Below are 16,725 nucleotides of genomic sequence, written 5' to 3'. Positions count from 1 at the left end.
TTTTTTACATTTTCTTTTATTTCTTTGCTCCAAATAGTTCCAGCGTGATGTTATATAGCCTAAAGCCTTCCTCGATAAATGGTCTATTCAACACAATAGGAATTTTTCAATTCGAACCAGTAGTTCCTGAGTTAACGCGTTCAAACAAACAAACAAACAAACTCTTTAGCTTTATATATTAGAATAGAATAGATATCATTTTATTTTTGTGATTTGTATCGTGTAGATATAGCCACAGTACCCCAAGACCGGAGGACTGAAGTCTTGATTTTGCTGTGCAATCTGTGCTTCAGTAGCTTGCAAGTGCCAGTTGTCTTCCAGTGAGTCCGAAGTTGCTTGAAGTCCTAGTGAATCAGGAGTAGTCCGTTGGGTTGCTAGTAGTCTGCTATGGCATATACCAAGAAGATTCCCTACATCCTTGATTCCTTTTAATTACAACATGTTATTTTATTGTGATACTTAAACTTTAATAGGTAACCAAAATTTTTCATAGTTTTTAACCAATTATTTCAGGTTGGCCTAAGTTAGTGCTGCAGGTAAGCTGCCTGGACACTTTTGGTCGTTCATGGATAGTAGGCTATAGTTGCTGTTGTTTGCCTGTCACGCCGGGTCATCACAAAGTGCATGTGCCATGTTGGGCTCCAACAGCTACTACTTTGTCTGACCGAATACGACAGTTATTCCTTGGAGGATCTCATCAGTTACTTCAAAGTGACATAATTAATCTTGGTACAGATAGGTAATTCATATATTTTATTGAATGACTGACTAAGTATTTATTTAAATATTTTGAATAGGAATTAAGTGCCTTCATTTGCAGGTATAAATTGAAAACTCAAACCAAAGGAAACATAGTCTTAGATTTCGATATTGTTTTGAGAAATTTCTCTCAATTTGGTGTAGAATATAAGTAAACATGAAAGTCATAACTTTCCTAGGTCTTACTTTGTTATCTATAGTGATGCAATTCACTGTGATCTCTTTTATTGAAGGAAAAATAAAACCAGACAAACCTGATTCTGATGATCACACAATTTTTCATCAAAACAGTGATGGAAGAAATAATCAAAAACCCCATGCCCTGTACTATCGATCACTGTCAAGTAATTTACAAGAAAACAATGATCCAACAACTGAGTATCTAAATGTATCTTTGTTGAAAACAATGATAGATATAACAACAGACCTTGCAACTACCACAATTATAGATGAATTATATGATGATAACACATCTTTAGTCAGCACTACTGACGTTAGTTACACCACCACAGAATTTGAGAATGTTACTGAAATTACTCTATTTGATAAGAAGAATAATGCAACTATTAAACCAAATATAATACGCAAGAAAATTTTAACACAAGAACATTGCAATTGCAATTTACTGGTATGTATAGGTACATAGTTATTTGTCTGTGTATTCATATATATTTTTATCCCACCAAAACATTCTGTATCTAGCATTTTTTAAAAGTAATGAAATCCATACCAATACGTGCCAAGTCTTAAGGGTCCTGCGAACTACTAAGTCTTGATACATCTCTATCAAGACTTGGCTATTTACAGAATGTTTTGGTGGGATTTCACTTTTGGTTGAAATGTGGGATTTGCCATTGATTTTTTTATGGGCCAATAGTAGAAAGAGGCATTACCATTTCTCTAATACAGCTAAGGGTTCTTCATCAGATACTCCAGACCTTCGATTTTTGACATCAAATTGAATATAGTTTGATTGGGCTCTTGTGTTTTCTTATCAGGGTCACCAGGTTCTCTAGATCTTCATACTACAGACTTGAAATTTTGGATTTTATGTAGTGTGATTAAAGCTTACTGCATGACGAATACTTCTGCGTTCTGGTCTTATCCAGAGGATCTCAAATGCAGTGAAATAGTCCCAGAAAAGAATAGTATGGCAGTGTTTGTTTCGCACTCGACAAAATATCACGCCAGGTTTTTACCTGAACTGTTGTAATCCAGTTTGAGTGATGAAAAAATATTTGTTTGTATTGTCATATAAAAATATTTTTAAAGTTATAGGTGTTGTCATTGGTCGTAATTAAAGCTAGTTTCAGGAATGCCTTTGAATAGCGCCGGCTACATCACACTCGCGCGCTTTCAATTACAAGAGCCCCACTTCGTAATCACGTCACGCAGTTCAAACGCGCCACGCCATTTTTGAGAAGTGCGGCGTCGGTAAACACTGCTATAGCGCCAATGAAAACGCAAAAGCGCAATGAAACGCGCTATAATTATAGTCATTTACAGCGGTCCGCCGGTCAAGCGCGTGGTTTGAACGCGCTGCTCAACGGTGTCTCGCTCGCGTCACTTTCGATCACAGTGCCGTCGAACATTAGAGGCAGCATAATACTGAGTACTAAATTATTAATTTAATAGGAACTTCAACCAGCCTTAATTTCGAAACATTCATTTTCAGTATAAAGTATGTGATATCAATTGTTGCTGTGATAGTGACTGCACGGAGTCAGATTTGAAAATATTCATATGTGGTGAAGAGACTGCCACTATGAATCGATATGATAATGTGTGCCACTCTGAAATGCCCAACATATATTGGTATTACGGCAATAAGATTATAGACATGTTTTGTATTGCTAAAACCAATTTGCCTGAAAAACGAAATATCAAAAGACATAAGGTATGTTTTCCATAAATTTAATTAGTAGTTTTATTATTCACTAGCGACTCGCCATGGTTTCGTCCGTGATACAAACATAGACTGTCGTTATTTTTATAAATTAATGAAATTTCGTGACGCGCTGCTTTTTAAATTCTAACGCGGCCTTTTTTTTAGGTAGGTATGTTCCTAATTTGCTAACCAACACACGGTGACGCATCGCAAATTGTGAAGAAACCCGCTAATCTATCTAGGCAACTAGAGGTATACATAGTTTGGTTCCCTGCTAAGGGTGCTGAGGAAAAAAATCTGACGAACGAAACGAATCCATTAAAATTAGGAATAATAACAACTCATAATAAACGCAAACTCGTCACGAATGCGCAATTCATCATGCAGACTTAGCCGTTACAATTCTCATATTTAATTTTTGTTATGGGATACGTTATAAATCGTTAAACGTTTTTTATACTGAGCAATCTGCAAAAATAGCTCGCATTGAGAAAAAAGACATGTATAAAATATTTCTGATTTCCCATTTGACACCAAACCACATATTTATCATCAATTGTATCCAACGACTAGTCATTTTATCCAAATTTGTTTATCGGTTAATAACATCAAGAGGTGACAAACACGTGATGTCAATGATAAGTTACGAAAATGACCAAATGCGAAAATGGCGAGGAATACGAAGACCAACTTTTATGCACAAATAGTAACAATTGTTTCTTTTAGAATTTTTTGTTTTTCTCTGCAAAGCAAATATGTATATTGTGATATTTGCATGATTATCAAAATATATAAAAGAAAAATGAAACACAACTTTATGATAATAAAAAGTAAAAGGTTTTTTAATTTCCTTCTAGCATGACCGCAATGTGTTTGACAAAATTTATAAGTGGCACTCTGAAGATAAATACCAATCACCAAGCACATTCACAAAGGAACCGTACATGTATGGTGACCATATTTGGGTGTTAAAAAATGGATCCATAAAATACATGGGTAATAAATAATTTGTCCAATTTGTTGTTATGGATTATTTTATTGTAGCATTGTATTATATTTTATCACATTTTCTTACAGATCTGCCAACGCCTGTTTTTAATAGTTATTGCACTGGGAGAAAACCGATAACATTTTTAAAAGAAGAAACAATTAAGTGCAGCGTGACATTAAAAGATCTAGAAATGTTGGAAATTATAAAAGCTTCTCAAGAAGCTACAGTTGTTAGCGTTTTGGATTCTAATAGCATCAGTTCAACACTGGTGAGATTAAAAATTCAACATTAACTCATAGCGTTTTCCCAAATATTTTACTTTTATTTTACAAGGAATGATGATACCGTGGTGTGCACCTTAGTGGTATGTGCGCTAATACCGCTAAAACCTGTTTTCTTTAACAAACACATGATTTTTGCAGGACTGCTCAACTCTACACTGTACAAATTGGACTATAATTGTTTGTGAAGGTGAAAAATGTATTGACTATAATAAAAGTATGCATGAACCTTCATGCAATGATGTCAATTGTACAAATCTTGCTCTAAATTTTGATTATATCTTTTATTACTACGATTCCAAAATATTGAATGCCACAATAAAATTGTACATTCGGAAGGTTCTGAACATAATGCCATTTATGATTCAAAATATAAATGTCAGATTTGTTATATCAAACGAAACAACCAACGTTCTAAGAATGAGTGGGAACCCGGGGTACTTGGATGGCTTGCCAGTCATTGTATCATATTCTAAAGAGAATCACTCACACAACTTCTTCAAAAGCACTTCTTCAGATAAATACATCATGCATCTGGATAATCCCAATGGAATATGCAGAATCACAAATGAAACGAATACTTACCTCACATTTAATACCATTAAAAGGATGAAGTGTAGATTCCAATATGAAAAACCAATAAGAATTTTTAATGATACAAACACATGTACAAAAATTAACAAAGAAATCTCCGAATTACTAGGAGTAAAAAGAAAGCTTTTTGTTTCTCCTTACGGGAATCCATTAAATCTGGACGATAAGGATTGGATACCTTTATTAAATGACATTAACGATAAAGAACCTGTTTACGGAGAGTATAATGAGCAAGGATCAAAATTACATTGTTACAACATGATCACTCGTCTGTCTTATGTATTTACTTTCGCCAATACTGGCGAAAAGAATCAGATACTGAGAATATTATCTGCAAAAATAATTTTAACTGCTGGCAATGTAACTTTTAACATCGAAGATATTACTGTAGTTTTAACTATTGATACTATGTTTATTGATGAAACAAAACCGACCGTGTACGAGTATGCCGCAGCACCACATTTGAACATTTATTTACCCAGAGATTTCTTCTTTCCATTTCCTAATAGTAGATCTAATAAACTTAAGTACAATATTATTATAAGCATAGTATTTAATTGTCTCGTATTTTTAATTCAGCAAATAAAATAACTTGTGATAATAACTAATAATTTTTATTTCGAAATAATTTAAATACTTCTGTTACTTCTATCACTGCTAACTTGGCATCCACCATTCAAGGACTTAACGAAGTCGAAGTTTTCGGGCCTGAAAATAAAACCTATTTTAGGCTAACCGGGGTTCACACGGACAACAGGTAAAGTGAAAGATGGGATTAAAAAAAGAAGATTTTAATACATTCGATTCAGGAAACGACGAACACTGTCTCACATCACGCAAGGCTCGAACTAAAGCTACCGCTATTTACAATATTTATGATACAGTTGAAACCGTCGACGTCCGGCTGCTAGTGGAGTTCGATAACGATTGCGCTGGGAGTGGTCGCGTGAAGCGGGTCGGGAGGCGGTACGCACCTAGGCCACGTACGTGTACACCTTGCGGTCGTCGGGCGTGCGCGCCAGGTACTCGCGCTCGATCAGCCCCTCGATGCGCTTCTTGATGACCACCGGCGACGGCAGGAAGCGCGCGCGCAGCTGCTCCGTCACCTCCGCCACCAGCAGCGTGTGCTGCAGTTATTGTACACATTCATCTTATATAATATCGTTGTAATACATACAAGTTCAGAATTTTAGTTTGCTGATTTATGCAACTAAGTGTCCAGACAGAACGGCCACTAATTAGCCAACGAGCCAGATTGATAACAAAATTTCTTAAAGACAAATAAATCTAGCCCCAAATATGTTCGAGACTTGTGTTATGGTATACCATCCGAGCTATTCACGTGCCTTCCACAATAATATGAAGAAGATAATAGACCAGAACATTGGCTCCAAATTCAATTGAAATAAGAGTATCTAACTATATGAGAATGTACTTACCGCCATCTTCTTCCTGGCCTTCATGATCCTGACGATGGCCGCCTCGATCTCGTGCTTGCGGTCCTCGTCCACCTTGTTGCGAGTCTCGCGGCGCTCCGGCTCCGACTCGCCCTTGGCCGCCACTGTTTGAATCTTCACTCTGTAAAAAAATTATAAAAGTAAATGTGTGTTCGGTAAGTAAATATGTGTGCTGTGTGCTTCCCGGCGCCAATAGAAAAATAATAGGACCACTTCAAATCTTTCCCATAGATGTCGTAAAAAGTGAATAAGGGATAGGCTTATAAACTTGGGATACTTCTTTTAGGCGATGGGCTAGCAACCTGTCACTATATGAATCTCAATTCTATCATTTAGTCATAAAGCTAAACGTGGCCTATTAGTCTTTTCAAGACTATTTGGCTTGGCTACCATGCAAGGGATAAAGACGTGATGATTGTATGTACGTATGTGTTCGGTAAAGTAGGGATGTAGTACGGAGATAAAAAACACAAAGGTAAGTGTATCTCTCGAATTCTTTGCTGTCGTTAGCCAAATCCGCCTAATTTTAAAACTAGCGTAGGTATTCGAGATAAGAGCAAACTTAGTAGAGGCCGCAAAAACGTGAAGCATAGGTACTCGTACTACAACGTTCATGGAACGCGTACACTGAACATTGATAGAGTGAAGCCGCTCTTAAAAGTATTTTGAAGCACTATTTTTAAATTTTAAAATTGAAGCGAAAAGCTCGTGTCAGCAGGCACGAGTATGAAAAATAAAGACACGATTTAATATTTTGTTAGTTAATCCGTCTCGAAGGACGGCTTAATGCCTGACTTGATTTAAATTACAAGATTGTGGTATGAATGGGAATTAATTATAAAATATAATATTATATAAACACATATTTGTATGGGCAAACCCGACATTTATTGATCCGATATTATGCTATTTTCCTTGCATGGAAATAGCGGCTACATTTATGTTTGTTTTATATAAAAAAAAATCCTTTTTATTCTTTATATGTATTTTATAAGGTCATTGTAGCGAAGGAGCGGGTCTCGCCAGATTTTTGTAACATTTTTCTAAACAATAAAGAATTTTGAATTTAGTTTGAATTTGATGTCATTGCCAGTTGTCAAGGAAGTACTAACTTTTGTTGCCCTTTAAAGATCTCGTATCAGAAATCTGGCTAGTTGTTGCTCACCTGTACAGTTTAGAAGTGAAGGCGTCATTGACGTAGAACTGGTGTGAAGGCTCAATCTCCTTCGTCTTGGGATGTTTGATGAGTACTCTCTGCGTGGGCTTGCCCATAGCTAACGACTGTAAAGCGCGGACCAGGTCCTTCTCGGGGATATCAGTCTCGTTGAGTATTTCCTGGAATTATTCAAAGATTTGAATACAATAAAGTAGGTATGAAGACAAAGCCAGCGGGGAATGAGGGGAGGCGGGCGGGGAGTGTGTGGTTACCTCGTAAGTGAGCCGGTCCCGCTTGTTGAAGAGCGGCAGCACGCACATCTGGAAGGGCGACACCTGTATGATGTGCCGCCGCGGCGCGGGCGGGGAGTGGGGGGAGGCGGGCGGGGAGTGTGTGGTTACCTCGTAAGTGAGCCGGTCCCGCTTGTTGAAGAGCAGCAGCACGCACATCTGGAAGGGCGACACCTGTATGATGTGCCGCCGCGGCGCGGGCGGGGAGTGGGGGGAGGCGGGCGGGGAGTGTGTGGTTACCTCGTAAGTGAGCCGGTCCCGCTTGTTGAAGAGCAGCAGCACGCACATCTGGAAGGGCGACACCTGTATGATGTGCCGCCGCGGCGCGGGCGGGGAGTGGGGGGAGGCGGGCGGGGAGTGTGTGGTTACCTCGTAAGTGAGCCGGTCCCGCTTGTTGAAGAGCAGCAGCACGCACATCTGGAAGGGCGACACCTGTATGATGTGCCGCCGCGGCGCGGGCGGGGAGTGGGGGGAGGCGGGCGGGGAGTGTGTGGTTACCTCGTAAGTGAGCCGGTCCCGCTTGTTGAAGAGCAGCAGCACGCACATCTGGAAGGGCGACACCTGTATGATGTGCCGCCGCGGCGCGGGCGGGGAGTGGGGGGAGGCGGGCGGGGAGTGTGTGGTTACCTCGTAAGTGAGCCGGTCCCGCTTGTTGAAGAGCAGCAGCACGCACATCTGGAAGGGCGACACCTGTATGATGTGCCGCCGCGGCGCGGGCGGGGAGTGGGGGGAGGCGGGCGGCGAGGACGAGCCACGGAAGGTCGCGTGCAGGTCCACGTTGCCCAGCTGCGGCTGCAGAGACAACTGCCGGCCCGAGTGTTTGGCCAAGTAGAAACTGGAACATTCAATTAAGTTATACTCGTCAAAAGTGTCTGTAATCAGCACCATGCTAATTAATAGCAAGTCTACGTGGCGTAGGTTATTAAAACACCACACCACCCTTTCAATCCAACTCGACATGAATTGATCACGTGTTGAAAAAGATAGATTATTCCCATGCTGATCGATGGAGAAAAAAAAATTATTTTTACGTTATTACCAATGTGTGCCTATTGCTTTTCCATCCGTGTAGATCCTACGCAATATTATGATGTTTCCCGTAAGAAATAGACGTGATATATTTGTGTGTATAGATTATTGTTTTGCTAAACTTAAGTGGGCGTAGGCCGGTTATGTGAACAGACGTGGAGACGGTCAATAGAGCAAATCTGTCCTGGAATAACGACCAAGAGCTAGAGGAAAACTGGCAGACTATTAACCCGCTGGTCCGACGACATAAAATGCCGTGATTGGAATAACCTGGGCCTGAATAACCTTTGATAGAGCTAGGTGAAAAATATTGGAAAGAAATATGCCCAGTAGTGGGCGAATATATGCTGAAGAAGAAGAAGATATTTGTGTGAGTGTATATGTAACCTAATAACCGTAATTTACTCACCTTCTGAAGACTTCGAAGGCATTTCTGGGCGCTATGGGTATGTTGCACTTGGGCGTGACGCTCTGAGTGGGCCACAGACCCGTCGTCAGCACGCGCACTGACAACTCGACGCCGTACAGATTCGTCTGAAAAATACATTAATTTTCCTAGAAGTAGAAAGACAAGACTGGGCCGGAACACATGGCATTGTTGCTTCTGTTTACCAAATACTCTCCGTGTATTATGTCATGTAGCTGAATTACCTTCCAGATAACAAGGTTCAACTCGTTTCAATGCCATGCAACAGTGAATAATGTTACAGCAGAAGCACTTTCCGACAGTAGATGAACACAAAAAAATTACATTTTTGGTTGAACATAAACTGTCCATTACTTTCTTATTTACTTACTCTTGAAAGTTTTTCTTCGGTCACATTTTAAGTGCGAGTATGGGCTACAATGCCGTTAAATTGTTTATTAATCTAATTTTATATCCAAAAACTTACGCCAGAGGACAAGACATGCTCTTTGAACTCTTCCATGATGGTGTTTGAGACGGTCATATCCTTGAACATGCCTTCCAGCTTTGATGTAAACTGACTCCCGCATTCAGTCTGCAATTATATAACAAAGTTTGAAAAAATGTTCAATTTTTAAGACGTAAAACCAATGTTATACGTTAATTCGTTACGGAACGATACAATAAATACCAATTAAACAATACTTATTATCCCTACTTGCCTACTAATATATAAAAAAATAGTAACTCGGTCTGTGTAGCTTTGCACTGAACAGATTTTGATTATATTTTGAAACTCGAAGGCTACTTTTTATTGTTAAAAAAGGGAAATGGGTTTAAAAGAGGAGATGAAATTAGAGACAGTGAATTTTCAAGGCGGTGGGCAACAGCTAGATCTGAATAAGAAATTATGACAAGACAATAAAAGTTGGTAAAGTTGGGAATTTGGACTGTTTATGTGCTAAGTTTAATTATAATCATCTCCTATTATACTTAACTATACACATTTAAATATCTAATAATATTTATTTAAAGCAGTACAACAGTAAAAACCCACTAGATATAAAATATAATAAAAATCCTGCTTAAAGTCTGCAAAATTCTTTACTTGTTCGTGCATATATTTGATTCGTAAAGTTCAAAACCCGATTAAAAAGGGAACAAAGCAAAGAATAAAAAAAAACGAGACTTTAAGCAAGATATCGTCTCAATGAACTACGAAGGATGTGAGCATTCACAAACCGGTTTTTGTAAACGGTAAAGAATTTTGCAGAATGAGTGGAGGTTGTTTGTCGAGGAGAGTCACTGTTCGCCCACTGTGTTCTCGATCAGCGAAACATCTCCGATTATACAGTGGAAGTCCCGCGGTTCCACGTCCTTTATCAAACCTTCACTCTGGGAAAGTCGAAAAGCTATTTTATAGTTAGCTTTGAATGCGCGGATGACTACTCTAATGCGTTAAACTTGCATGAAAATAAAGATGTATGTAACGCAGATGATAAGGCATCTCCTTTTATTTGATGTAATTAAAAAATATAACCCCACCGATTATAAGATAAGAAATATAAGGGAAAACAAAGGGAATAGAATTCTTGGAAGGAATTGATAACTATAGTGACTATAGATGGATAGAATAGCAATATGTTAAACATGTAAACTAATATTCAGTCTCCCTTTCACCTTTGCGGGTTGCACCCCCCGCTATTGGTACTTCACCGCAGAGTCCGCTTGCCGGAAATTTCTTTTTCCACTTTGTCTAGGCTTTTGTATTATTATTGAATCCATTGGAATTATATTTTTTCATCATCCATTGTAATTTTATGTGTAGTTTCAAAGCTGACAAATCAATCTCAGATGTGAGATTTAAGACTGATATTAAATGTGATGTTACATTCATCAGTGCTAACAAATTCTACAGATTTAGTTTCAAAATGGGATAAAAGGTTTCACTTATTGAGATACAAACGTAAAGTATAATAATAATTATATGTACTACCACTTCCAAAGCGCATGTGTAGAAGAAGCGGCGGAACAAATTACACTGCAATATTTTCACTGGTCACAGATTTTAAACAAGGAATGCACATTGTCTTCATTTGAAAATATGTTTTTAAATAAAGCAAACCTTCAGTTTGGAGATCATATTCTTCTCGCTGTCGTCGGAGACGGACTTGTTGAGTAGCAGCCGCTTGGCCAGGTGCTGCTTGTAGTAGCGCTCGAACACGTCCTTCTCTTGCAGGAAACGGAACAGCACCATCGTCTTGTCCAACACCGCCTCGATCTCTTGTTCACTCATCTGTTACAAGCAAGCAATGTCATGTGAAATAGTGACTAATTTTTTTATAAATGTACCTTGATGATACAGTTACTGTCGCTGTAGAACCCGTGTTTCGATTTTGACAACAATCCAGTGTATTGCATGTGGGTTTAAATAATAAAGATAAAACTTTTTTTTTATTACTTTGATAAGAACTAGAGAAGGTACTTACGCCTTTTTCTCCCTTCTTCAATTTGCCGTCAATGAAGAGCGACAAAAACTCTGGAGATTTGTTATTCAGGTTAAGGAAGTACTCGAAATCTGAGGCGATCATGTGCTTGAACAGTTTGTCATTATTGAAGGAGTTCTGCAGGAAGTGGTCGAACCGGGCTTTCAGGTCCAGAAGGTTCTGAAAAATATAAAATGATCAAGATTTTTATACGGTATCACACTATTTGAATAAACAATGGCCAAGAACACAATATATTTCAAAATTGAAAATGCATAAGTTGTATGGAACCCCCTGGAGAGATTTATGTGATGTGTATGCTATTGGTCGGCTGCATATGCCGCAGTCGGTGAGAGTGGTGGGCAGTCAGTCTCACCTGGACGTAGGTGATAGCGTTGGTGTTGTTGTGGTGGTCGGTGACCAGGGCGCGGCCTTGCTCGCGCAGGTGCGAGGACACGGCGTCCGCCACGGTCCGCAGCCCGTCGGGCACGCGGGACAACAGCTTGTACACACAAGCCAGCTCGCCGGTGCGAGTGTGCATCAGCATGTGGACCACGCCGGAGTTTTCCATCTTAAATATTATAATAGATATTGAATTTACTTAAGTAATGCACATAGCAAAATAGACCGAATAAGCATTGGAGTGTATAGTACCCGATACAGTGGTTATTGATATAAACCCAAAAAGTCCTAAGAAAGGCAGAATTATTCACAGCTATTATTGAGTAGACGAAATTGAAAACTGCCTTTAGGAAATTGATTTAACAAACATGACGAGGGCCTAAATGATTTTATGGACGTAATTTTCTTTAAATCTAAAACCTAAGGATAGGCTTACAAACTTGAGATTCTTTTTTTAGGCGATAGGCTAGCAACTTGTCACTATTCGAATCTCAATTCTATCTTAAAGCCAAATAGCTGAACGTGGCCTATCAGTCCGCTCAGGACTGTTGGCTCTGTCTACCCCGCAAGGGATATAGACGTGATTATATGTATGTATGTATGTATGTATGTCTAAAACCTAAGCAAATTAGTAGGTATATTTGTAAGAATGTGTATGTTGGTTTTTATAGAACCCAATTTGAAACAACAATATAAATGAGTAATACCAACCTCGACAATGGTCTTCATGTGCTGCTCGATGAGCTCGTGCTCGAGGACGGCCACGACGCGCGGCTCCGTGGTCTCGTCGAGGTAGTGGCGCGCGCGCTCCGCCTCCTCGCTGATGCGCGCCTCGACGCGCTGGATGTACACCGCGGCGCTGTTCTCGGCTAAGAACTTCTGAGATTCCATCTAGACAAATTAAATTATATAAATATAGAATACTAGCTGTACCCTAAAAATTTCTAGTGTTTCAAAATCCAATCTGTCTTTAATTTATTGTGTAGTCAATATCCCATAACTGCTGATGTATAAGAAGTAAAGAAAAGTTAAAGTAAAAAGGTGTTTATTTTTGAGGAACTGCGTCTTTGATTCCTATATCTTCATTATCTTATATCATGGGATCCTAAATTACAGCTGTTAATAATAAAACAATAGAAAGAAAAGGTGACAGACTTTGTTGAACACTACTGCACTAATTTAGCTGAAATTTTGCATAACGATAAAAGCATTTTCTGGAACAGAATTTTTAGATAACAGGATTAGTAAAGTTGCAGCCTAAATATCTAATTACCCACTTACACTAACAACAATCACTAGCCATCATCTCCCTTGCATCTTACCCTATAAAACTCAGCAGACTGATGCAAGAAGGGTGTTTCGAAGTCCTCTTCGTAAACGGCCCGGGAATTGATCCCCAGTACCATGAGCATCTGGCAAGCGTTGCGGATGGCCAGCCGATCTACAACCTCCCCACGTCGCTCGCGAGCCACCATTTCTAGTAGAGTTTGTCGGAGATGGTCACGTATGGAACCGTAGCGAACAACCTAAAATAGAAAAATTACATACTTTGTAAATAATATCTGTATTTTAAATAATATTATGTATATGTTGCAGTTTTTTGCAAATTTGAATTTAGTGTGAAATAATTAAGCGAATTAGAGATTAAGGGTAATTTTTGACTACCTAGATATACATACATATATGGTTTAACCTTTAATAATTTTGTTTAAATTGTATTCTTCTGTTCTATCATTATGATATAACTTCAATACAAAGTCAAGATTTTTGTTATTATGATAAAGTACTTGTACAAATTATTTACTCGTATATCATTATGTATCATCATTATACATCATATAACTGTGTCGTCAAAAACGATGCCACTGTGTAATGTGTGTGACTATGATTTACTCTGTTTAAAATTCTTTTATTTTTCGTTGTTTAAGCTCAATAATGTCTACGTGGAATGAGCGTTTCCTGCATAATAAAGGAATCTCCCTTGGATTTGAGCATATCAGAAAAAAATGTCCTAGAATGCTTCGGCCACAATAATGAAAATTAATAGATAAATGTAATTTGTGCACAAATTAATTGATAATAAAAATCTACTGTTAAATGTCAAAAAGGGATTGTAAGGAAAATAAATAAAATGACTGCAACTAAGAATCTAACTAACCTGATCTCTGAAAATGATGAGTCCCAGATTGTATACATTGTCCACGTCATTCTGTTGCACATATACCCTGTCCATATACATAAGTATGTCACGAATCATAACCATACTTGTTTGATGATCAGTCCAAGCATTGTTCAGAGTTTGAAGGAATCCATTGTTCAAAGAGTGGATGACATCTTTCCTCACCTAAAAGATAAAATTGGTATCTCAGACTTCTTTTTGTGTAATGCCATACTACAACTGAGTGTAGGTTCTGGCCATGATTTACGATAACACATAATTAGTTAGCGAGTTATATCTTGTATGAATTTTCTTAAGGGATGGAGTTCATATGTAAAATCAATTCTATCTGCATGGCCATTCTCAGGCAATGTATTTCTCAACAAAATCAATTTTACTAAGCTATGTGTACTAAGAGTGCTAACAATATACAGAGTGCCTGTCATCTGACCTTCACAGACAAAGGACTAGTCTAGAACCAACCTAGGATTTTATTTTGCATTTTAATCTAAGAACAATATAAAGTAAATACAAGTTTATAAAATTAAATATAAAAATTATAAGTGTACCTTTGTTTCAAGATGATTAGTGACAACTTCCTTCAAACCTGAGTACAACCGTTCTCCGTGTTTGTGAAGGACCATAGTGTAAGCATTACGGTAGAGTTCTTCAAAAGAAAGCCCGGAGTTATTTTTCTTCTGTATTTCTTGTATGGCATTCTTCAGCAAGCTCCATATGCTTTCCACATACTTTTCATCCATAGTCATCTGTGAACAATAATGTTTGTAAATTTAAATAATGAGGCTCAAATTTTTTATGGTATGCACATGGCACATACAAACATGTATCCCTTGCAGGGTAGGCAACACCAAGAGTCACAAAACTATGAATTGGAAGAAAAAGTGCCCTTGTTGGACTAACAGGGTGAACTGGTGCTGCGATTGGACTTTAACACATAATAGTTTCTGAAATATTTTTTACTGATAGTACACAGTTTATTTCTTGCCAATATATTGTCTATGTCAATTTAATATTAAATCAATTTTAACATTTTACCATGTCAACATTTTGTGATAAAGTTATAAATTGATTGTATTTTCTTTAAAAAATATTTGAATTGTGTGCAAGTATTATCACACCAATATGCTTATATAAAGATGCACTAATATGGCAAAAAGTCATCAAGTGCCCATTTCATGAACTATGCATGAAAAATTAATAACATTTTTGTTGTTTTCTTTCACTTTCATGCCAAACTATGGGTTCTACATGAAAAAGATCAATTTTACATTCTGTTTGGCTACAAACCCATGTATCTGGATACATTTGGTAATATGGCTCGGAGTAGTTCCACACTTGGAATTTTCTTGTCATTTTGAAAGTCTTATTGGACTTCAAATTCAAATACACATTTTAGAAAATTAAAACTGAAGTAACAAAACATTAAACATTTATGGTATATAAAAATAATATAATAACAATATTATTCTTTTGATTGATTTTACACTCCTGTCAAAATACTTAAATTCATGACATATTCACTACAAAAATTTTGTTCCAACATTATTGAGTCATTTCCATTTTTAAATGTATTTAATTGAAGATTGCCATATTCTTGTCAAATATGTTCTAGGATACAGTGGATATGATATGTACAAAAGAGATTTATTGATAAGAAAAAGTGTTACCAACTTAATTTCTGTGGTAAGGAAGGTTAAGTAAGTTTGCATTAAATTGAAATAAAATGAAACAAGATCAACCCTTCATTTTCAGTTCATTTCACATTTGAGTAGGGCAGCCACATCATTATTTCTGCAGTTGTGTATAGCATCAAAATAATCCTAGTACAAAATGTACTGAAAAAATATAATAATGTAGGAAAGTAATAAAAGGGAGTAGTTATTATGATATTGAACAATTGTAATGCTTGTTTTCCAACAGCAATATTCAAAATATTATAATTGTATCTACAACTTACTGAAGTTTGACTAGAGTTCAGGTAATTTTTTGACAAATATAGTAATATTGTTTCAATGTAGTATCTTACTACAAAAAAATAAGTATAGGAAATAGTTTCAATAAACAAAAAGACTGTATAAAACTTACGGGAAAAGCTCTGATCCTCATCTTGCCTGGTTTGTCCTTCGGCATTGCACTCTTCATCATTGTAGCTCTAATCTATCACACCAACAAAACACTAAATGTATATTATATTTTGCTTCAGTGTTCATTTGCGGTTACAAGAATACTTCATTGTTGCTCTCATATACATCTGAAATTAGGATTTAGGTAGTTTATACATTGTGAAAAGGTAAACGTCATTTGGTTGATAAACATACACTATTTTGGACACTTACTCGTATAAGAGAGCCAGCGTGTATTATATTTCAGTGGATAGATATTTTGTTTATATGCATATGTTATTACTAACTTTAATATTTGTGTAGGTAATGTACCAAATAAAATAATTATACGACACCACTCATTACAAATGAGAATAAAGATGATACAAGATGACAGAGTGACAGTGACAGTACTTTGATTGATCTCTCTTTCATTCAGCAGCAGTTGTCACTTGACAGCTATTTCATATCGTTTACCATATTTTTATTGAAATAAGTAGATGCAAAATCAAAAAACCAAGCTCTAAGCTTATTACAACTTCTTTTTATTTGTAATTATGTATTTATTTTAAAATTTGCCAGTTTAATAAAAAAAAGTGTTTTAGTACTTAAGACATTTACTTCCTCCTTAAACATAGACAAAAGCTTTACTTTTTAAAGACTGACATTACAGCTGTGTACACACCGGACCAAGCAAGAAACGTA

General features: G+C 37.3%; 2 protein-coding genes across 3 annotated transcripts; one reads left to right on the top strand and one right to left on the bottom strand.

Moving 5' to 3' along the window:
• The first annotated feature begins 603 nt into the window (after nucleotides 1-603).
• LOC106133560 (tectonic-1) lies at nucleotides 604-5,104 on the top strand. Its single transcript, XM_013333333.2, has 6 exons — nucleotides 604-739; nucleotides 821-1,387; nucleotides 2,435-2,656; nucleotides 3,505-3,643; nucleotides 3,725-3,906; nucleotides 4,061-5,104. The coding sequence occupies exons 2-6, from the start codon at nucleotides 917-919 to the stop codon at nucleotides 5,102-5,104; spliced, it is 2,058 nt and encodes a 685-aa protein (XP_013188787.2). The 5' UTR covers nucleotides 604-739; nucleotides 821-916.
• A 7-nt stretch (nucleotides 5,105-5,111) lies between these two features.
• Nucleotides 5,112-16,418, bottom strand: LOC106133625 (cullin-3). Of its 2 annotated transcripts, XM_060945099.1 has the most exons (16): nucleotides 16,255-16,418; nucleotides 16,004-16,169; nucleotides 14,467-14,664; nucleotides 13,898-14,083; nucleotides 13,062-13,265; nucleotides 12,451-12,630; nucleotides 11,714-11,908; nucleotides 11,341-11,517; nucleotides 10,977-11,147; nucleotides 9,339-9,446; nucleotides 8,855-8,979; nucleotides 7,528-8,251; nucleotides 7,136-7,305; nucleotides 5,953-6,091; nucleotides 5,488-5,640; nucleotides 5,112-5,221 (listed from the first exon to the last, which is right to left on the bottom strand). In XM_060945099.1, the coding sequence occupies exons 2-15, from the start codon at nucleotides 16,061-16,063 to the stop codon at nucleotides 5,488-5,490; spliced, it is 2,790 nt and encodes a 929-aa protein (XP_060801082.1). In that variant the 5' UTR covers nucleotides 16,064-16,169; nucleotides 16,255-16,418; the 3' UTR covers nucleotides 5,112-5,221. The 2 variants fall into 2 exon arrangements, with proteins under 2 accessions (XP_060801082.1, XP_060801080.1); XM_060945097.1 differs by lacking the exon at nucleotides 5,112-5,221 and having other exon boundaries at nucleotides 5,289-5,640.
• Between the last annotated feature and the right edge of the window lie 307 nt (nucleotides 16,419-16,725).

Source organism: Amyelois transitella, chromosome 2, assembly GCF_032362555.1.
Source record: "Amyelois transitella isolate CPQ chromosome 2, ilAmyTran1.1, whole genome shotgun sequence".
Lineage (NCBI taxonomy): Eukaryota > Metazoa > Arthropoda > Insecta > Lepidoptera > Pyralidae > Amyelois > Amyelois transitella.
The sequence above is the reverse complement of the archived record's forward strand: the minus strand, read 5'-3'. Positions and strand labels throughout refer to the sequence as shown.